Genomic DNA, 22,456 nt, shown 5'->3' with positions numbered 1-22,456 from the left:
TTTTGGTCTTTTTAAGACAAGGTCTCCCTATAGCCCCAGCTGGCCTGGAACTCACTATGTAGACCAGGCTGGTCTTGAACTCACAGAGATCCACCTGCCTCTGCCTCTGCCTCTGGAGTGCTGGGATTAAAGGTGTGCATCACTACACCCGGCTCTTTTTCCCTTTTTTAAATTTTGAGAGCATCTCACTACCAGGTCAGGTTGACCTCAGATTTACTGTGTAACCCAGGCTGGCTTAGACCTTGTGGCACTCTTCCTAAGTAGTTAGGATTCCAAATCCTGTGCCACCAGGCCTGACTTCTGTTTCTTTCTTTCTTTCTTTTTGAAGAATCTTAAGGAGTTTATTGGACTTGCTATTGGACTTTTTGACAGGGTGTCCCTGTAGCCCTAGCTGTTCTGGAACTCACTATGTAGACCAGACTGGCCTTGAACTCACAGAGCTCCATCTTCCTTGGCCTCCCGTGTGCTGGGATTAAAGGCGAGCGCACCAGCTCTGCCTTCTGTTTCCTTTTTATCTCTTACTCTTCAGTACTTTCACATGACCTCAGCTTCTGTTTTGTGCACCTGTTCACCTGTGGTTTGATCTCAGAGCAAATCTTCCTGTGCTTCTCATCCTTAGCATCTTCAAAATTGAAATGGTGTGATAATATTCCCTACCTCATAAATTTGCAAAAAGGATTTGATGAAGTGACATTATAAAGTGGTACCTAACTGTGCCCAGAGAAGTTCCTTAAAAGGCAGGAAACCCTACTTTCTAGAAGGGAAAATGATTTCTTTCTTATGTTCTCCCCTCAGGCCTGGACTGAGCTCACAAGCTCAATGTTACAAGAGTCTTTCGTGCTTAATAGAAAGCTCCAGTATTTAGTCTACCAACTCTAGTTTCACCTTGAAATGATAAGACTTGAAAGGTCAACTTGTTTGTGAACTACAAGTACTAGGATAAGACAGAAAAAGCAACAGCCTTGTACTTGCTGACTGTGAGAACATGTTCAAGGTACCAAAACTTTGCCTCATGTGGCAAAATGATATTGAACTAATATTATTTAGATAGAGAGAGTCTTAGAGTACATAAATTCATCAGTAATTGGCTGCTGTTCCTGATGCTCTTGGAGGAGGAGCAGTGAAGACCAGGGCCTACTTCCCAGGCAAATTGGAACAGGTCTGTGCAAGGAGGGGTAGGTGGGCATTGTGAGGGAATTACCTTTGAGAGTTAAAGGGCACATAGTGAATCCTACTGGTCCAAGAAACCCAGATCCTTTGGCATTTTTTTCTAGATTAGCCATCCTTGGTAGACACCCCCCCCCAACAGGGTCCTCTTATATTGCCTCTGTCACCTGTCGAATTCATTCCAAGGGAGACCACCGGCCCATGGGAGTGTCTTCATTCTAGGTTCAGTAATAGGGTGGCAGTAGCCGGATGACTGGTGCTGCTTTCAAAGAGGTTTTTATGTTGGTGGATGCAAAAAAAAATAAATAAATAAATTCTTCTATAAGACCTTGTAAGAGTTCCATCCACAGGGCTGGAGAGATGGCTCAGCAGTGAAGAACACTGGCTGTTCTTGCAGAAGACCCGGGTTCGAATCCAAGCACCCACATGGCAGCTAACAACTGTCTGTAACTCCAGTCCCAGGGAATCAGACAGCCTCTTCTGACCTCCATGGGCATTGCACGACACGGGTGCACTTACCTACATGCAGGCAATACACGCATACACATAAAATTAAAATAATAATAATAATAAAAGAGTTCCATCCACATCATCAGTGTATGTAGGACAGAGAACCCAAAGGAGGATCTCAGCCAGCTGTGTCCTCAGTAGCCAGCGGAATACCAGCTTCCCTAGGATGAGCTGCATGTGCTCCCTGCAAGGCCATGCCCATCCCGGCTCATTCACCCATCATAGGGTTGCAGCCTAAGCCCCGAGGTCATCCTTCATACTCCCCTTCATACTGATGCCTTCTGCTTCCCTAATATGACCCAGCTCCCTGCTCTCCCTGACTCTTCCTCTGTCTCTCCTGTAACTTGGACTTTTCTCTTGGAAAATTCCCCTTATTCATAGCCTCTTTTCTGAACTTCTCTTTCTTCCTCTGTACATCTGTACAAACCATGATTCTCCCTAGGGCACAGCTTCCTCCAAGGCTTCCTCCAAAGCTATTTTTGCTTGGGCATTGTGGGAATGACTTTTCTGGGAATACCTGCTGTCTTATCTAACCTTGTGATCAAAGTTACTCTTATGTTTTGAGATCATTTAACACTGTTCAATCTACCTTCCTACTATGCAATCAACTTAATAAAATCCAGCTAGCCTCTAGGAAAACAATGTAAACAGTTTTTACTAGGCCTTGGGCTCCCCATGTAATCAACTTTTACAAGCTAAGCTAAACACATAGCTTTAATGTTAAACTATGTTCCCTATTTTTTCCTCATGAGCCTTCCTTGCCTTTGGCCCAGAATAATTCTGTGTGTGTGTGTGTGTGTGTGTGTGTGTGTGTGTGTGTGTTGCAAAAATATTGCTGAAAGCAATAAATTATCCACAGTATATATTGCAAACAACCCGTGGGCTTAGGTTGATAATATCTGTTTTTAGCTTTGCATGCTGTTCTATGTCTGAAAAGGAAAATTCCTTGATAAAACAAAATTCATCATTCCTTTCCCATATCATGCAACAGTACACGTGTGGAGGTCAGAGGACCACTCTTGGGAATCAGTACTTCCTGCCTCTTATAGAATCCAGGGACTGAATTAGCACACAAACACCTCTGCCCACTGAGGCATCTTGCCGGCCTCTCAGTGATTCTTAATAAGAACAAACTAAACAGATGACTTTATTGCAAGATTTATCTAACTTCTATTATTAGTGTGAAACATTACTTTCCTAGAAGAGAAAGCAAATAAATTATCTGCAAATTCATTTAACAGAATGCTTTTTGCACAGAACACCTTATAAAACTAATATTCCAAAGTTCACAATTTGGAGAAAACATATTAATGCATTCTCCAGTATTTTCTGATAAATTTGCTTCATTCTCATTAATCAAATGGGTAGAAACCATTGTAGCTATACTTTCTAATTTGCATAACATGTTTAATTCCACTTGATCGCCAATGGAACATGTAGTTGCTGTATTCGCTATGCAAATAGTGAATATTCACATATTCACAGCTAACTAAAATTTCTTTATCTCAGGCCTCTTGTTAGTAGCAAAAACTGAAGTGAACACATTCTTACTTTTGCTTTTCAATTTGGAGCTCCTCCTCCTGAGCTCTGCACCACTCTTCTTTAAGGCTGATGACTTGATCACAAGATAAAGGTGGAGAAATGTAAGTTGCATCGACCTGCAGATCATCAAAGCATGGCTTCCTGAGGGCATAGGAGTCTTCGCAGCAGTGGCCTACTCTGGCATTGACAGGCTCGGCGCTATGTCTTCTGCACAAAGCTCCAAGAATTAGTTTTGCCTTTCCCAGAAGAGAATTCAAATAAGTCATGTTATGTTCACTTCTTTATAGAAAATGAAATTATATTTACACATTCTCAAATTCCAGTTTCTTCTAGCGCTACCAAGATTTCACTTTTGGGACAAACAGAAGGCCAACTATAGACTGAGTTCCAGCCTGTGCCCCTCTGCCTGTACCTTCAGGCTGAGGTGCACTTCAACCCGTCTCTGGGTTTCTTCCTCCGTTAGCTGATAGACCAACCTCAACTTGAAACGATAACTCTTTAGACCCACCCCCCAACACCATGAATTCAGCATCAAGCCTCAACCCAACCCTACTACCTATGTGGCTCAAATGTACAGCTGGTTGTGGCCGTTCTTAAGAAGCTTGAACCCAATGTCTTCCAATATTTTATAACTGAACCCCTGCAACCAACTGCACAACTGGTGTGGTAATGCTCTATGTTTGCTGAATGAATAATGAGAGAAACCCTTGGATCTTCTTCCAGCTATCTCCCTTATTTTCTCATCCCCCTTTAGAGCTGTCATCCTGACTTGCTTGCAGTTTTGTGCCTAGGTGCCCTAACGCTGTCCACAAGCCTGTATGTGTGCTTCTGTGGGTACACTGACCACCCAAAACCTCATCACTTATGTATATGAGGATGAAGTAATTCAAACCAGTCAACACCAACATTTAATATACAATTTTATAACCACTTTCAAAGTAACCAAGATTTTCCTCAAAGCAAGGCTTTAGGAATAAATGCATCTAATCAAATGAGTTCCCTGTGGTAGGCATGGTTCCGTAATAAAAGGTTTAAAAGTTTAAAAAGGAAGGCATAGCTAGATAATAACTTTTCAATTTATAACTCAGATAACTATGTTTTATTAGAGGAAAGACCCAGTCAGCATTAAAGGATGTGATCTGCATAGGGCAAAGGAAACTATCACCAACAAGAACTCAGCAGTGTGTAGCCCATGCTCCTTGACAGACCTAGATGCTAAATTTCTGAGGTTTGAGCTCCTGTTGTCCAGGGACAGTCTCCATGGTAAGGAAGGAATGACTTACTGTACTTCATGATACCCTGAAGGAGATGTCGCTCAAGGCCGTCCCTGCCTTCCTTCCATCTCATTTCCACTAACAGCCTTTTTAAGTGCATCCAGTCATCCCTGCCACTGTTGTTCCTTGTGAATGAGCGAGCACACTCAGGTTCTAACACATCAAACACTCAGGAGTGCCACCAGCAACAGTCTAAAATCAACAGTAGCTTTAAAATTGCTGGCAAAATCAATTTTGTCAACTTGAAACTCAAGCTGTAGACCCTGTGATGTGATCCAGGGAAAAGCCTGGTGAATCTAACAGCCACAAGTCAGGAGGCTGCAGTCTTCCCCTGCAGTTAGCATAGGCTGCCCTGCAAGACTTTCTCCTGGGAATTATTAGCCCCCGTTGACGGCTTATAAATGTGTCCTCAGAAGTACGGTTCGTTGCTGGGGACTGGAGAGCAGAACTTCCAGAGTGGGCAGAGCAGTCACTGGTATGCTTACCGAGTCCTCGATGCAGGCAAACTGCTGCTCATCCCTTAGAGGGCAGCATCTGCTCGCAGCAGCAGCCATCTTCCTCGTGAGCACCACCAACTCTTGTGCAGACAGTTGTGGAGCTTTCTTAGTATAAAGGACTATGAGCCTGAAAGAATAATTTCTTCTTATTCTTGACAATGGGTGCATGTCCAAATACCAGTTCTACAGAGTTGCCCACAGTAGCCAACATCATCTCTGATGTAGGAGGAACAAGGCTTTCAACTAGGCTTTGTTATAGCCTTCCAGTCTTGTCCTGATGCCTCAGTGATTAACTGGATACACCTGGCATTATCACCCACTCATGCCCTGATCCACTGTAACCCATCTTTATTGGACTTATCAGGGATACTGTAACAACTGAACAGGGTGGTTGAAAAATCAGACCCAAGTAAAAAGCTTGAAATAAACAGCCACAAAGTTTCTATGGATCTGCCATGTGTGTAATAGGAGCTACGGCATCCATGAGGAAGTGACTCCTGTTCTCCAGGGCCACACACCCTAGTGAGTGAGGCAGAAGAGAGCTATGTGTGGACAGTACAGAGTGCTACAGGTACTATGAGGTTAAGTATGGGATTAAAAACAAGAGGCTTAACTCTCCTGTTGAAAATAAGAAAAGGAATGACCTTTCCCTCCATATTTCTTAGAGCATTTCTTCAAGAAAACATCATAAGCATTCTCTTCTCTTTGCAGTGCATACATTTTTTTTAAAAAAAATAGATATTCCTTTTTACCAACTTTATGATCCAGAAATACCTTTTTGAGGGCCCAGGAGCTAGGGACACAGGTAACTCCCCTTTCTCCAAGGTTCTATAGGAAGATAAGAACGTAACTTAGAGAAAGAACCTTGTTCCAAGTTACAGAAATATCTCCTTGCTTAAAGATGTATGGGCTTTTGTTACTGTTGTTGCTGTTTGGTGTGGGGTGTTATTTTTAGTCTCTGGATACAACTACGTCGTTAACACAAATAAGGTAAATGACCAGGTAAAGCTAGCATGAACTATGTATGACAGGTGGAACTGAATTGTCAAATGCTCTTGCAGACTAGTTGTTGTCCAGAATGGGTTCATTAGTTATCGTGTATAATGGTTGTGTCTACTTGTGTTCAGACAGTATGATCTTTACATTTGCACTCTCTTAGCAGACATCCTGCATCACATTCTAGTTTAATGTTCATTAATTTAAAAAAAACTAATTTGTTTCTTTACTACCTTGGCAGATTTTTTAAAAATTATATTTCCATAATTGTGCATTAAAGATGACATCTCTTCCCATCCCAGAGAAACCATGCAAGCCATTCACAGGCAAGGACTTCTGTGGGAGAAATGACAATGCCTCTGAATGAGCCTGGTGAAGGACAGTGGGATTGGAGGGAAGGATTTAGGAAGTCACTGACCAGTTTTGTTTGGAGGGGGGCAGCACTTGGATATAAAATCAGATTTACATCGTTTTAAGGCAATGGTTTCTTTATAAAGAAAGTCGTGGGGATGAGTGTGAGGCAAAACAAGGGACGAAAGAATTCTAAGGCCATTCTGGCAATTTAAGTAAGAGAAATTGACCTGAATTAGGAGAGTCATGGTTGGAATTGAGAGACATGAGGAGAAAGACTAAAGACATAAAGACATAAAGAGAAAGACTATGGAGCTAGGTGTTAAAGACAGCAGTTGTTAGAATTAATTAACGCATCATAGTAGAAATGCATCCAATGAGGCAGACCCCTAATCAAGGGCTATCAGAATGAACTGGTCTCAGCATCTTTAAGTACTTGTTAGAAACACAGCTCACTGGATCGTAAGCTCTGGGTGTGTGTGTGGGGGGGGGGTCTGTGTTTTAATGTCTTCTGAAGAATTTTATAGCATCTAACATTTAAGAACCACAAATCTAATTTTTATACTGGGCATTAGCAACTGAGCACAACATAAAAGAAAAGTAACAAGCCAAAACTTCTGCTTAAATGAGCCAGAATACTTTGTGATCCATTATTCTGGACATTTAATTTAAGCTCAGTGTTAGGAGATACTGTATCAAACTGAACTTTCTTTAATATCATGCTTCTAAATAGATTATTACATTAAGACCTTTGAGATTTCTAAAGTGGCTTTGACTTTTTGATGACTTAATCTTTGATTATACAATAGGATTTTCTAGGCTCTTTATACCCAAGGAGGCATGCATGTTGGCAAATAACCAAGGTTATCTATCCCTACACTTGGTTATAAAAATACAAAATTTGCCTGATGACCTTGACTTGTAAGAGACAAAGGGACCCTGGATGTCTATTGAAACTTTGATTCCAAGTCACAAGTAAAGCCCCAAAGTAAGTAGACAGGCATGAGATTTCAGGATGACCTGACCTGTTTCACTTCCCAGTGGCATCCCCAATACATCTAATCACAGAAAGGTATTCTGGCTCATTTCCATGGAAGCTTTGTCTTACTACTTTTCTTTTATGTTGTGTTCAGTTGCTAATGTCATTGGAGAAAGCAGGGTGGAAGCTCCCAACATTATGTAAGCATCTGTCTTATCAGCACAGAGGGTGAGGTTACTATTGAAGTGATTTTTTTTTTTCATCTCAGATATGTAAAGTTTGCTGCAACCTCTTAGCAACTCTCAGCATCAGGAGTTAACCAAGTCACCAACAAGAATAAATCTGAGCAATATCTTGGACACATACCTGTCATGGAAGTTACTGCCTCCCAATTTCTCATGTAAATCACAGTGAGTTTTTACACGGTCATGGCTTTCACGTACCACTCCTCGGAATATCTCTTTCTGAAAAATAGACATTATTAGTGTTTACGTAAGGTGACAACAATATATGTTGAAGGAGATTGCAAAAGCATTTTGTCTAATAGTTTAATATAAATATTTTCTTAAGCCCAGGGTTTTACTCATTTAGTGAGTTCACAAACCACTAAACTCATGTTTTGTAGTGAATAATGAAACAGCAAAACAGATATTTACCACAACATAAACTCATCTGTGGGCCTAAATGCCAAATTCTATAAGCACAAGGCAAATCATTCATCAAGCTGAAAAGAGAAATGTAGAGAGAGTTTAAAGGTTTATCTGATTGGTCAGTGCGTGTGTGTGTGTGTGTGTGTGTGTGTGTGTGTGCTTATATGTGTGCCCACTTGTAAATTTCATAATTAATGGAAACAAGTAAACATAGGTATGTAGGTATAGAAATATAGGTGTGTGTTAAGTCACGGTTCAATAAAATCTATAGCAGTTGTGAATATAAAGCATGACACAAATACACATTGAAATGAACTAAATGGGATTTTCAGGGCTAATGGCAAATCAAAGAGCTTTAACCATGAGAGTAGATTCCAGTGAGAAAGTACTAGTACCCTTGCAGGCTTAACTCTTTGGTCAGAGCACATCAGATGATATGTGTTAAGTAAGCAAACCTTATCCTAACAAGTAGTGCTTGTTATAGAGAAAAATCTTTCAGTTGCAAGTAGTTGTCTAGGATGTTATTCTTACTCCTGTCTTTATTGCCTATGCAACATTAGGCAAACTGTTTAAGCCTTCTGAAGTTCAGTCTTATCTACAAAATGCACTTACAACGGCAGCATTGGCTGTCTTCCCCCTCACTGAGAGATCCCATAATGCTGTTATAAGGCTGCTTAGTAAACTCTGCACACCCATGCTCCTACATGGTGCTACAGTGAAGATTATCTTAGAAGCCTAACAGTGATGTTTTGAGGGTACTCTCCTACGGGAGACTGAGGCACCCTTGTATAGCCTTTTTTCTGCTAACAGAGAAATGCCAGATGGCCTACTTGACCCCAGACAAGAAAAGACAAGCCTTGCTCTTTGTTCTGGCTTTTCAATCCTGCCCACAGTCCAATTAGAATAACAAAAGCCAAACACACCCAGGCCTTGGTGATACTGGGATAACTATCACCAGTCAAGAAGTTTGCAGGGATATCAGCTTTTTCATAACAATGCATAACAAGAGCTATGGTCAGATTTCTGTCTTGAAAGTGAAACATGTCCAAGTTTGCTTGAAGTGGGGCCTCTCATACCCAAACAGACTGGCTGCTACGCTATTGTGCCAAGCAGGAATCTGCATTAACTTAAAAAAGGAGACAGCAGAGCTTTCAGGAAACAGAGCCTATAAGCCTAGAGGTCACCATCATAAGTGTGATGATTTGACCTTGGCTTAGCAATTAGTAGGGATATGTAAAAATCATTTCATAAAAGTACGGCACTGCTAACAGCACTGTAATTTTTGCTGTTTGCAGTCACTTACAAGAAATACCTTACAAAAATAACACAGGAATTTACCCCACTGCTATGGCATTCCAAAGGGTTTTCTAATTTGCAGCACTTCTCCAATAAATTTTCATATGCTGTATACACTCTTAAAATTACTGGAACTGCCAACTCTGGGCGTCTTCTTGAATATTCGTAAAGAAACCTGTGTCAAATAAAACATGATGGACAACAAAGATTAAAGCCCAGAGACCCTGAGTTTCCTTTCAAAATGCAACGATGACCATAAAGTTTAACTGACTTTAAGGCATTTGAAACCCTTGAGAAGCTGTTAGAGGGACTTGATTGTAATGTTTTGAGATAAAGAAAGGAATCGATAAAATTACACATTTAATATTAGTGAATGGCAGATCAAGGACTTGAACCTGAAATTTATCAGCTAGTTAGTAGTTTCTGGCTCAGATTCTAGTTACTTTTACTTGAGATCAATTTCAAGCTTTTGTGTAGGAAGACGTGTTTCCCACTTAGCTTTGGGGCTTTTTTTTCCAAAGAAAGTACTTTCTTTGAATGTGCTTTTGAGGTAGTAAATCACCATCTCCCCCTCTTTTCCAGATAAGCCTCAAAGTGTGAGTAGTCCATGTCTAAACTACAAATTCATCTGGGTCACAAGAAAGAAATAAAATGATTCTAGACTGTTTTTAGAACACAGAATTATAATGAGACCCTTGATGTTTTCTTGTCTACTGCCTCAGTTTACAGTTAGCATACCACTGCCTGGGGAAATCAAGTGACTCCATCTCCCTGCACAGCTTATGCATGTCAAAGCTAATGGAGCTCAGGTTCCTCCAACTCCCAGTTCTGTGCACTAGGTCTAGTCAACACAGGTCTGTTAGGTTTTCATTACAAATTCAAGTTTATATAAAGGTTGATTCAGATAGCAGTATTCACTTTTATTAGCCAGTATCAAACACAATTTTGGAAATGCAAGTAAGGTCAGTTAACCTTGAAGAAAACTCAGTTCTCACTGCATAAAGTGATTTTGGAAACATTTTAATCACACAGTGATATTTTCTTACTATTATATATTAAAATCAGTTTGCTGTATACAAATTAACATGCATTTCATTAACATGCATTTAAAACTCAGAGACCATGAGTCTCCTTTCAAAATGCAACAATGACCATGAAATTTAATTCAACCCAACTCTTTAATGTCTAACTCTTGTATGCATTTGATAGTGTGCATTAAATTAATTGGAATAAAACTGCTAGCCAGGTATACTATTCTGAACCTCTTATTCACCTCTAAGTCCCTCAGAGCAATGCTTGTAAGCATTTGATTATCACTGTGATCTCTAAAAAAAAAAAAAAATCTTATATTGGTAGTCAACATTTGAAAATAAAGGGATTTCTAGCTTATCTTTAATGCAGTGGCTCCAACCATCTGAACCCACATTCCCATGTGACAATGAAAAACTACTGACAACTTCAGACTCCACAAAGCATCTCCTCTTGGCCCTAGTGTGCCCTTGGCCTCCCAGTTCTGTCCCTGGCCCTGTTGCATTCAGGTTCACAACATCTCAATGAATTCATAATCATATAGTGCGTCACTAAGAAAAAGCTGCATTACTCTTGGAGAAAGTCATCTTGCTTGTCAGTGAATTGTTTGCATACAGATGGGTCTTCTGTAAACCTTCTGAGTGGCAAAGATGAAAGGTCAGGTTTGTCATCATTTTCCGAGTTGATAATACATTCCCCTCGGAATGGCTCTGGCTGTTCACAGCACTGAGAAATCTTGCTCGATAAGATAGCCTGGTGAGAGCAGGTGTAGTTCATAAGCTGGCTCTAAGGAACGTGAAAGGGAGTGGTTATTCTTAGATTACTTCATTCTGAATTTCTTTCCTTTTTATTAGTAGAAAACCAGAGGAAAACTTAGTACCATATACTAATTCATCCTAGGCAAACTGAAAGATCCAAAGGGCTATTTATTGTAACTCATTTTAGAAAAGAAATACATGTTTATTTGACTCTACTTAAGTGTCTCAAGCTTTATTTAGCTATTAAGAACACATGACAAAATAGATTGCATTAATGCTTCCAACTGTAGTCTAAAAAGTATAATTGAAGGGTTTTACTGTTTCTATTGTTCTTGTTATAGGATCCCAACCTGGGAAGCAATTTGTCTCTGAACCACATCAAACTCTATTACTGAGTATATTCTATATTACTATTATACTCATATATCTACTTATATACACAAATAACTGGATATCTGTGTGAATCAGCTAGTCTCTGCACATAAGGAACTTACAGTCTATGTGAGGAGTGAAATAATTAAAATCATCATATAACAGTGTAAGTTAGGTTCTTTGGAAGAAAAAAGAGAAATTGACAGTTCAAATGAGATGGAGGTCACAGTGATGACCTTTAATGAGCTGAATCATGATGGAAACTTAGAAGTTAATTTGAAATAAGTGAAGAAGAAAGGTGTTCTAGAAGTATTTGTTTATATATATTATATATATAAAATCTTAGAAGTAGGAATACCTGACATAGCTGGGAAATGGTACATGCAGAGGGCATTTGGAAGTTGTTGAGAAAAACAGTTGAGGCTCAGATTTTGGCCAAGAACTGGAACAATTTTAATAAAGGGAATGGGGAGAATCTGGAATTTGAGGGGAGCATGGGAAGCATAATTTGCTGAAATTAATGTTCAGGGACAGGAACAGACAAGAAACGTGGCTCAAAAAGGAAGCGAATGAGTTTCCTTAAGGTGTTCAGAGTTTAGACTGAGGCATCTGAGGCATTTACAGGTAGATTTTCCCTAAGCAGTAGAAGAATAAATTGAAAGTTCAGGAAAGAACATCACAAAAATATAAATCTACAAGACTGGAGAGATGGCTCAGCGGTTAAGAGCACTGGTCTTACAGAAGACCTGGATTCAATTCCCAGTGTCCACATACCAGCTAACAACCATCCAACCATCTGTAACTCCAGTTTCAGGGGAATCAGATGCCCTCTTCTGACCTCTGAGGGCATTGCATGACATGTGTGCATTTACATACAAACAATACACTCATACACATAAATAAATAAAAATAATAAATGAAATATTTTAAAAGTATAAATCTATGCGTGGTGTGTGGAAGCCAAATTATGGGGTCAGTTTGAGACTGTGAAAGAAACGTGCATGCTCTAGGTAACTAACAAGCATGTTCTCAGAGGCTCAGCAGAATCAAGTTTCTCTCTCAGGAGGACATGTCAGGAAGGAAAGGCAAATCTCCTCAGGCAGTAATTCCAGGAAGGAAGACCCAGGCTTTACTCTCTACCTGAGGCTTCAGGCCTTGCCTTCAGCATTAAAAGGCAGCCAGTTATTGGAGCAGGGTTATGGTTGGAGAGTAGGGACTGGAGACTGAAACATCAAGATAACAAAAGAAGATAGGAAGCGCTTTTCACCTTGCCTTTATCTAATGAACAAAGCATGCATGAGGAAAAGCCCATGATACACACATGTGGGAGAAGCAGGTGCCAAGTAAATGTGCTATTGAGGGGCATGCCCCTGGAGGCTCAATGCTTTTTAGAACTTTTTCCCTTAGCTCACTAACCCACTCCTACTCTCAGGAGTACTTTTCCTTTCTTAATAAACTGTCTCTATTTCTATTTCTAACCATGTGTCCCTGGTACAATTCTTTGCTCTGGGACACAAGAACCTGAACACTCTGACAGCTGCCCAGAACAGAAGTGTTGTGAGGATTAATTTTGCATTTTGGAAAGTAGATACATTCAGAGTTACAGAATTTGGGAACAACAAGCACAGGGATGGAAAAGCCACTCTATCGCCACCTGAATCTCAGAGGGTTTTTTTGTTGTTTGTTTCTGTTTTCTTTTGTTTTGCTTTTTTGAGACAGGGTCTCCCTATAGCCCCAGCTAGACTGGAACTTGCTATGTGGACCAGGATGGTCTCAACCTCACAGAGATCCACCTGCCTCTGTCTCTCCTGGGATTAAAGGTGTGTGCCATTTCAGACATTTTTGTATTCTGGGTTGGCATACGTGGTCATTTAGTGACAGAGTATATGGGCCCCGGTTGAGGGGGCTATGGAAGAGTGCCTCTAGGGACAGGGGTATAAAGATGATTAAGAGTGATTGAACTGTTCTGTATGAAATACACAAAAATTCAATTAAAAATGTTCTATATAAAAAAAGATGTATGCCACCATTCCCAGCCTGAATCTCAGTTTCAAGAACAAGTTCAAATCTTTCCAAAATACATACCCTAAAACTAATTTAAAAATTGTAGTGACTTCAAAAGGAAAAGAAATCAAACTTACTTTTTAGAAATTAGCATAAAGGAATACCAAAATCTGATAAAATATATAGCAAAATCAGTTATAGTTCAAATGAAAAAAATCTGAAAATATACACACAAACATCTCAAGTTCAGAGATATAGTAAAATGAGATTGTGAAGGTGATTAAAAATTAATTTTTAATTAATTTTTTATTCTTATTTTATGAATGAGTGTTATGCCTACATATATGTAAGTGCACCCATGTCATGCAAAACCCACAGAAGCCAGAAGAGGGTGTTGAATCCCTTGGAACTGGAGTTATGGACAGTTGTTAGCTGCCATGTGAGAGCTAGGACTTGAACCCGGGTCCTCTGTAAGAACAGCCAGTGCTCTTAATCACTGAACTATCTCTCTAGCCCCAAAGTGGTTAAAATTTAAGAAATCTTTTGTTTTTTATGTGTGCAAGTGATACATGTGTGGTGTGTGTGTGTATATGCATATTACTGTATGTGTGTGAGCACAGATGCAGGTGAGTCACCGTGCACATGTAGAGACCAGAGGACAATCTTGGGTGCCAGTCCTCACCATCCACCTGGTTTGAAGCAGGGTCTCTGTTATTCACCACTGTGTAAGCCAGGCTAGCTGGCCTGCAAGCTTCTGGGGGATTTTTCTGTCCCAACATCCCATTCTGGGCTTCTGGGGATTTGAACATCTGTCCTCACACTGGTATGCTGGTAAGTATCCACTAAGCCATCTCCCCAGCCCAAGAAATCTTTTTATAAAATTCATCAATTAATAAGTTAAAAATCAGAACTCAAATGATCATCCAAAGATAAGGAAAGAATACTCACATATCAGTATTCAGAATCCATCTTAAATAAAGTCAAACAAACAAAAGCTGTCTAAAACAGATTGAAAACTCTTTTGAGACATAAACACTATCTTTGGCAAGTCATTAACCCTAAAACTGTTTCCATTACACTTTTGACCAAGACAGGATTGCCAAAACAATTTACAGCTATTTAACTTGTTTATGAAATCTAGACAATATAATTAGATAAGTGCAAATTGTTTTGGCAGTATTGCAGCAGTCCACCCTGCAATTCAAGCAGTTCTAGAGTTACTGATTGAACATAGGTATTGTTTATGTGTTAAGGGCTTTTTGAAATTTTGTTTTGTTTTGTAATTGGAGTGGTTTCTACCAGAACTAGATTTCCTTTTATTTTTCTACCAAATTTATCTAATCTTCAATGGGAGAGGGTCTGCCAGCCTACCCTAAGAGCCAGCACTCTGGGGCATGGGGCTGAGCCATAGAGCCCTTGCTTGACAAGCATGAGGCCCTGGGTTCAATTCATAGAGCCAGCACCGCTAAGTATATGGGACAGCCTAGTTGTGACCTTGTCATTGATCACAGTTCTAGAAATGGGCAGTGGCAGCTGTTGCCATTCCTGAGTGTCAGAGCTGAATGGGTACACTCACCTGGGGTGTGTCAATTGCAATGGCTTCCAAAAGTCACTGTCCCCAACCCTCTGTCCCAGCAGAGCAGAAATTTGAAGATTTATAATCTAAAGGATTCTCCTGATTGCCTATTTAAACTGCCACTGCAATTCATATTTTCTAATCTGTCATGTGATGGGACCAAAATTGTGGGGGCAAGGGTCTTTGCAAAGGAGTCATGAATTTTCCCATGATATCATGCTGTTAGCCTGCCTTTGTTTTAGGATTTGTTGTTTTGTTTCATTTATTTCTTTCTTTGGTTATAACGAGAATTATTCAACTTTCAGACTGCAGAATGTGTAAGAACATGACTTGTGACCTAGTAAGGCTTAGGAGACTTCAACTGCTTCAGCTCCTTCCTTCCCCAGGATTTGGAGGGTTTGTATTTGGATATGGAGCAGGTCTTTGTCTGCGTGTTCATGTTCTATGTGCCTGACACCACATTTGTCCTTGATAGCTTTCCTTTCCCATGGGGCTGATCACAGATGCAACTCTAAGCCTTGTGCAAGAAGCAAAGGTGAAGGAAATATATTCCCAATTTGGAAGAAAGTTATAGACCAATTCTAAAAACTTAAAGAGTAAAGGAACAATTGGAAACAAGAGAAGAAAGAAGGTAGGAAAGTTGTTTCATGAATTGGGGACAGAGAGGCGGGAAATGATATTCTGGTAATGAGAAATGACCATTACTTTTTTAGCTTCATTATTTACCACTGAAACATTATTTAAGAATTTTAAACTGGGATTGGAGAGCTACTCAGTGGTTAAGAGCACTGGCTGTTCTTGCAGAAGATCCAGATTTGTTTCTGGTTCCCAGCACCCACATGGTGGCTAATAACCATCTGAAACTCCAGTTCCAGAGAGATCCAATGCCGCCTTCTGGCCTCTTCAGATATTGTGTGCATTTACATATACACAGGCAAAGCTCTCATATGCATAAAATAAAAATAAACAAATAAAAGAATTTTTTAAGAAAGAATTTTAAACTTTTTAAAGGATAAGGTGAATTTTAAGAGAAGGTCTTCAAGATGCTGAGAATAAGTAATGATTGAGGCTCAGCCCTAAGTAAGACATGGACACCACCCCTTCTAAGGCTCAGGGAACTCTGTGGAGAAGGCTGCAGCAAATAAGAACAAGAAAATGCCAGCCCCTAGGCAGACACAACTGCTGCAATCACAAAATCACAAGAGCTGTGGTTACTTGTACTAGGCCTACACAAGACTGACCTTGTCAGCAGTCAGTCATGGTGGGGAGGGGCTCATAGGGCCCTACCCCATACTAAAGGCTGTTGGTAGATTCTGGGAGCATGGCGTTATTGTCTTCTGTGGTGTTTACTATGCTATGCCACATTACAGTTATGCCTGAATAAAAACAGCCTGACTTTTAGCATCCATTCTTTTATTGAGAGAGTATATCTAGCATGAAATGGGGAGGCAAAAGACCAAACTTCAACAGAGAAGAATTTTGCCTGTTCTGATTCCTATTGACCTAGACCAGCAAGCACACAACCACAAACATTATCAATTTAATCCCTTCTATTTTTTGCAACACAAGTGGAATAAGCTTCAGATCTTCCTTGTTTCCAAGGAATAGCCTGCACTGGTCACAGAGCTTTCTTGAACATGTAAAACACACACACACACACACACACACACACACACACACACACACACATTATTATATTATTTTGGGTCCAAGGCATGGAAGGGTCATGATCTATATGTTTAGGTTACAAAAGGAGCTCAAGGCTCAGCGAACTTGTCGACATTATAAACAAGCTTAGATAAGATTCTCTTTTGATTGTAAAGTTAAGTAAAGCTATCTGTACAGAGCATGTCCATATTGTAGAAGTCATGCCTACAGTCTTCATTGTTTACCTATTATCAAAGGATAGCTTCCATCCCACAGTCTCACAGACAGCCTTGCTTAAACTAGGAGGTTGAAAAATAAAACAAATGGCATGAATTTGAGGAAAAGATTCATAGGGTTGGAGGGGTAGACAGGGATGGGAGGAGATGATAGCAATCAGCATAAATTATATTCATGTATGAAACTGCCAAAGAATAAATTTAATTAATTAAAAATGGTTTTAAAATGACAAATAGAGAAGAGCGGGTCCTACCCTGCCCAGTACACATGCTGCTGTGTTTCCTTCACAGCAGGTTTCATGCAGATTTTTAATCTCTGTGGTCAATTTGGAAATTTCAGAAAAATTAGCTTTAGGTTGTTTTTTCGTGAGCAGAACCAATTCTCTGTAAAGAAAAAGAAGTGCATTTTAAACAGTATTTTGTTCAAGCAACCAAAGACATAAAATACATTTATAAGTGTGAAGAGGGAACATTATAAATGTGTTATTTCTTCACTGAGAGTACCCAGAGCCACACAAAGATCAAATCTCAATAACAAATAATTCAAAACATCAAATATGGTAATTTTCATCATTTAAGCATCTGTTCAAAAAGCTGAGTTAGAGCCCCACATAGTGGCATACACCTTTAATCCCAGCACTCAAGAGGCAGAGGCAAGCAGATCTCTGTAAGTTCTAGGCCAGCTGGGGCTACAAGGAGACCCTGTCAAAAAAACAGAAAAAAAATCTCTGAAGTTTCTCTGGAAATAGTGAGAATGTTCCAGCTGTCTGAAGAAAATAGAGCTTCCAGAACACTCAGTGATATACACTAGGGAAAAAGGCCATATAAGAAAGACATGTATTTTTAGAGGTCAGCCTGGAGAGAATGCATTAAAATCTCCACCACCCACGCAAGCAGTACTTGTTCTTTCTATTCTACATGGTTCAAGAGAAAAGAGGATATTTCATCTCTAGCCTTTACCATAAAGGAAGATTCATTAAGTTTCTGCATATTTTTTCAATTAAACAGATACTCATATAACAGATCCTCCAGGCTGGCCTTGAACTCACTATGTAGCCTAGGATGACCTTGAATTCTTGATCCTCCTGAATCAGCCTCCCAAAGGATGGAATTACAGGCAATGTGCCACCATGCCCAGTCAAATCCCTGCATCTTTTTTTTTTTTTTTTTTTTTAAGATTTATTCTTTATTTATGTGCGTATGTGGGGGTGGGCTGGGGGAGGTTTGGAGATGAATGTAGGAATGTGCGCATGTGAGTTCAGGAGCCCAGAGTCCACAAGAGGGCTTTGGATACCCTGAAGCAGGAGCCCCAGACTGTTGTTAGCTGTCTAATGTGGCTGTTGGGAACTGAACTCAAGTTTCTACAAGAGCAGTAGATTTGCTTAACTGCTGAACCATGTCTCCAGCCCTAAGTCCCTGCATCTTAATGTCCAAAATCTGTCATGCATTGAGGGATTTGAACAGATGGGTAAATTGAGGCAGGATATGACAGCATGGCTGAGAACTGTGTGATTTCATTCACAGCCCTAAGTGCCTTTTGTGACCAGATAAGCAGCATGTATACAGAGACAGAGAAAGAATTCAGGCTTGTATTGACAAACATTGTTAAATAATGGGTAAAGGACTTCAAAGCAGTTTAGTCAAAACAGCTGACCTAACAGCAACAAAGCCCAGATAACTTACACTGCTTTTGCTACCTTGTGGTTGAATTTAATCCCAATTTCACATAAATGATGATGCCTCACAGATATTTCTCTAATATATTTTCTGATGGGTTCTAGCTGTAAACAACAAAAACACAGCTCATCAAAGAATTATGGTAGTAACAGAAAATTTGATTGTATCATTAGTAAAAGAAAGAAAAGTAAAACATTTTTATCTCCTCAAATTAGAATGTCTCCCACTGACAGATTTAAGAGAGGCTAAATGCAAAGGCATTGCATGGTGCTTTTTTTTTTGCAAAAATAGTGTCTCACTTCACCAGAGATCATGTCATTTAACCTCATAAAGTCTAAAGAGCCACCAGAATAAACTAAAAATTGCCCAACAGCTGCATTTTCCTTCATCCAAGTTATTAATGCTTTCATGTTGGACATGTCTTGAACTACTTAGCTAAATTAGATGTTTCTATTCTATAATATGTATTAAGTTCTTCACCTCCAAGCGTTCATTCTCCTTAATCCTCAATTTCTATTTTTAAAATTTTCTCAAATAGGTATTTCCAAATAAAACACAAAAAGAAGTTTATCCATGTTTTGTTATGAGAGAAAACTATGAAGGCAGACAAGATGATTCAAGAGCAGAGTGACAGTTGTGTAATGATGTATTATTTTAAGAAAATTTATATTTACATTTATAATTAAAAATACGTGTCTTTAAATCGCTAAAACTTTCTCTCAGGACACCAGGTATGGTGGTGCATGCCTTTAATCCCAGCCCTCGAAAGGCAGAGGCAGGCAGATCTCTGTGAGAGTGAGACCAACGTAGGTCTAGCGAGACCCTATCAAAAACCAAAACAGCAACAACAACTCTAAGGGTGATCATAATAATGTATGAAATAATCTCAATACAAAAATCAGTAGAAGAAAATATAAATCATTATCTCTATATGACAGCAGCATAAGCAAGTCTTAAAATTTTCTGAATAGCTGTATATCTTCATTTAAAACATTGTATTTACTATATATTGCTTATTTATTAAAATGAAAATTTCAAAAAAATCAGAAAATGTATATAAAGGTGATATTCAAACCAGAAAACTTGTATAATTAGAATAATTTTACTTAATAAGTATTATTAAAAACTACTTGATACTAGGTTATAATTATAAATTCTTTTTATTATCCTTTTTGTTATATATTACACTCATCCCAAATGAAATACAAACATCTGTTTTCATAAGTGTCTCTAATGCTTTAAGTCATAATCCCATGTTCTGATCATGGGAGTTTATATAACTGATTATGTAATTTTCTCTGAGTGTAGAGTGAGAGCCACTACGAACAGACATCACAGCAACACTGTGAACATCACAGTGAAGAGGAGAGGAAACCTCTTAGCGTCTTACTACATCTGGTTATATTTAACAACACAGGGGTATGTTGCACATTTAGGGAAATTTTCTGCTGAAGATAGTTACTATGAAGAAAACTTTGAATGGTAGAAAAATTAAGTACAAGTTACCCACAACACTGACCCCAGGGTTGGGGGCCTTCTTTTGGAAATGCTGGGCAAAGAAATACATGCCTCAGGTTTCAGGCTTCAATGGAAATAAAGCCAAAATGAAAGAGAAATGATTGCTTTGCTTAGGAATGGAGATTAGGCTTCTGAAGGAGCCAGAATTCACCAGGGTCATAATGGAGGGGGAAGCAAGAAATATCCACAAACAGCTTTAGCAAAGGTAGCTACAATCACAGAGTACTTAGCCTCTGGCAGAATCTTTTTAGATGCATTCTTTTTTAAAAAATTTATTTACAAGGAGAGGTTCAGTAGGAGAAAGAGATAAAATTCAGCTACTCTGCTGGTCCATAACCCATAGTTGCCATAGCAAGGCCCTAAATGAGGCATAGAGAAAATGAGATAGCTTCTCCCTGAGATCAGTGAAGGCAAAAACACCTGTGTTTACACTAAGATATTCACCAGAATTATTATCAAACTGGCATTAGTTTCTAACATGACATTTAGAAACTTTGCCTGGTATCCCTGTCAGTAAAATAAACACGATTATATTATATCAATATTTAGAATCTTTTTAAATATTTAGAAACTTTAATGAGCATACAAAAAAAAATGCTTTTATCCTGGAACTAATCACTGGTTTTCATCCAACCAATGAGATACAAAAAGCTGTACCATCTCCTATCCCACGTTCTTCTTACAAGGAGACTCTGGTATTCATGACCTCATTAAGAAATAAAGTGTATGAAGTATCCTTTAAAAGTGGTGAAGTCTTAGCATTGTTTCAATGAACAGAGCATGGCAAGTGACCTGTGAGGCTACATTACAAATGGCCACACATCCTTCTCTTTATCCACTACAAGACTCCTGTTTGGAGCCTTGGGCTACATGCAAGTGAACCCAACTGCCCTCTGGCTTGTAGGCTGTGAAGCAGCCCAACTAGTCCAGGCAAAGACATTACATGCACACACTTGAGACTGTACAAGAAGAAAGAAATCTTGCACCAGTACTCAAGGGGCTTCAGCTCCCTCTGAGTCCTAGACCCAGAAGTTATCTGACTGTAATTACATGAAAGTTCTTGAACCATAAATTCCCAGGAAGCTACTTTTTCAATTTCTGACCCACAGAAGTTTACGCTAATAAAATAACTACCATTGTTTTACATGACTAAAATTTATTTTGTTATGAAGAAACAATAACTGCAATATTTAAATATTTGTTTTGAAGTAATGTTTATACTAGATTAAACTTCTAAAATTTTAGGACTATGTACCTTGGCATCTTTTTTAAAAAATATTTTATTTATTATTTTTATTTTATGTGTTTGTGTGTATTGCCTGCATGTAGGTAAGTGCACCGTGTCATGCAATGCCCACAGAGGACAGAAGAGGCCGTCACATCCCCTGGAACTAGAGTTATGGACAGTTGTTAGCTGCCATGTGGGTGCTGGGATTCGAACCTGGGTCTTCTGCAAGAACAGCCGGTGTTCTTCACTGCTGAACCATCTCTCCAGCCCCAACATCTTTTATTTTAATGAAAGTTATTTAATAGCTATGGAGAAGAGTTTCAGATTTTGCATTTCTAACAAGCTGCCAGGTGCCGGCTGCTGGTCCACAGTTGCTGTAGCAAGGTTCTAACTGACAATGGAGATATACACACAATACCTTTATCTGCAGGCATTCAGTCTTATTTTCTTCTTGGCAACATGACTGAACAGTTGTTTCATAGCAAGCAGACATGGTCAAAATCGTGGGTCCATATAAGAATGGGTGTCTTCTAGAAGTTTCATAACTGTACCTGTAATTCAACATGTACATAGTTGTATGATTTGGAATCCAAGAACATATGCTAACACCATTTCCTTTAAAAAGAAGTGTTCATTCATTTTTGTGAAATTCTTGTGACCAGGATTAGGTAGTACCTTGTTTAAAGCATCAGATGCTCACTATGAACAGATTACTGGGAACACATTATTGAAGTGACCATGGCAGGTGGAGGAAAATGTAATAAAAAAAATATCTCCCACCTTCTTATTTTTATCTTTTTTACTTATGTATTTATTTTTATTTATGTGTTTTGCCTGCATGTATATGAAGGCACCCATGTGTGCACTGCTGAGAAGGCCAGAAGAGGACATCAGATCCTCTGGAACTGGAGTTACGGGCAGTTAGTTGTTAGCTGCTATGTGAGTGCTGAGAACCTAATCCAGGTCCTCTGTAAGAATAACCAGTGCTCTTAACTGCTGAGTCATCTCTTCAATCTCTATTTCTTATTTAATATTATATTTAATACATATGTTATAAACAGAATTTTGGGGTTTTGGAGACAGGGTCTCCCTGTAGCCTCAGGTGGCCTGGAACTTGTTATGTAGACCAGGCTGGACTTGATCTCATAG

At 39.2% G+C, this 22,456-nt stretch overlaps 1 protein-coding gene across 15 annotated transcripts in view; it reads right to left on the bottom strand.

Moving 5' to 3' along the window:
* The window catches only part of Afm (afamin), a 74,095-nt gene that overhangs the window by 13,798 nt on the left and 37,841 nt on the right, over positions 1-22,456 (bottom strand). For 13 of the 15 annotated variants that reach the window (XM_029568507.1, XM_029568512.1, XM_029568506.1 and 10 more), the window contains 8 exons: positions 21,726-21,858; positions 18,568-18,665; positions 17,139-17,268; positions 10,863-11,077; positions 9,305-9,437; positions 7,683-7,780; positions 4,979-5,117; positions 3,229-3,455 (listed from right to left, as the gene is read on the bottom strand). In XM_029568507.1, coding sequence (XP_029424367.1) covers positions 3,229-3,455; positions 4,979-5,117; positions 7,683-7,780; positions 9,305-9,437; positions 10,863-11,077; positions 17,139-17,268; positions 18,568-18,665; positions 21,726-21,858 — 1,173 coding nt within the window. The remainder of the gene's footprint in view (positions 1-3,228; positions 3,456-4,978; positions 5,118-7,682; positions 7,781-9,304; positions 9,438-10,862; positions 11,078-17,138; positions 17,269-18,567; positions 18,666-21,725; positions 21,859-22,456) is intronic. The other 2 variants (XM_029568513.1, XM_029568520.1) reach the window with 2 other exon arrangements.

The sequence above is a fragment of the Nannospalax galili genome, unplaced genomic scaffold (assembly GCF_000622305.1).
Source record: "Nannospalax galili isolate Female #2095 unplaced genomic scaffold, S.galili_v1.0 scaffold800, whole genome shotgun sequence".
NCBI classification, from domain to species: domain Eukaryota; kingdom Metazoa; phylum Chordata; class Mammalia; order Rodentia; family Spalacidae; genus Nannospalax; species Nannospalax galili.
Note: the sequence above shows the minus strand (reverse complement) of the source record. Positions and strands in the feature narration are given on the sequence as shown.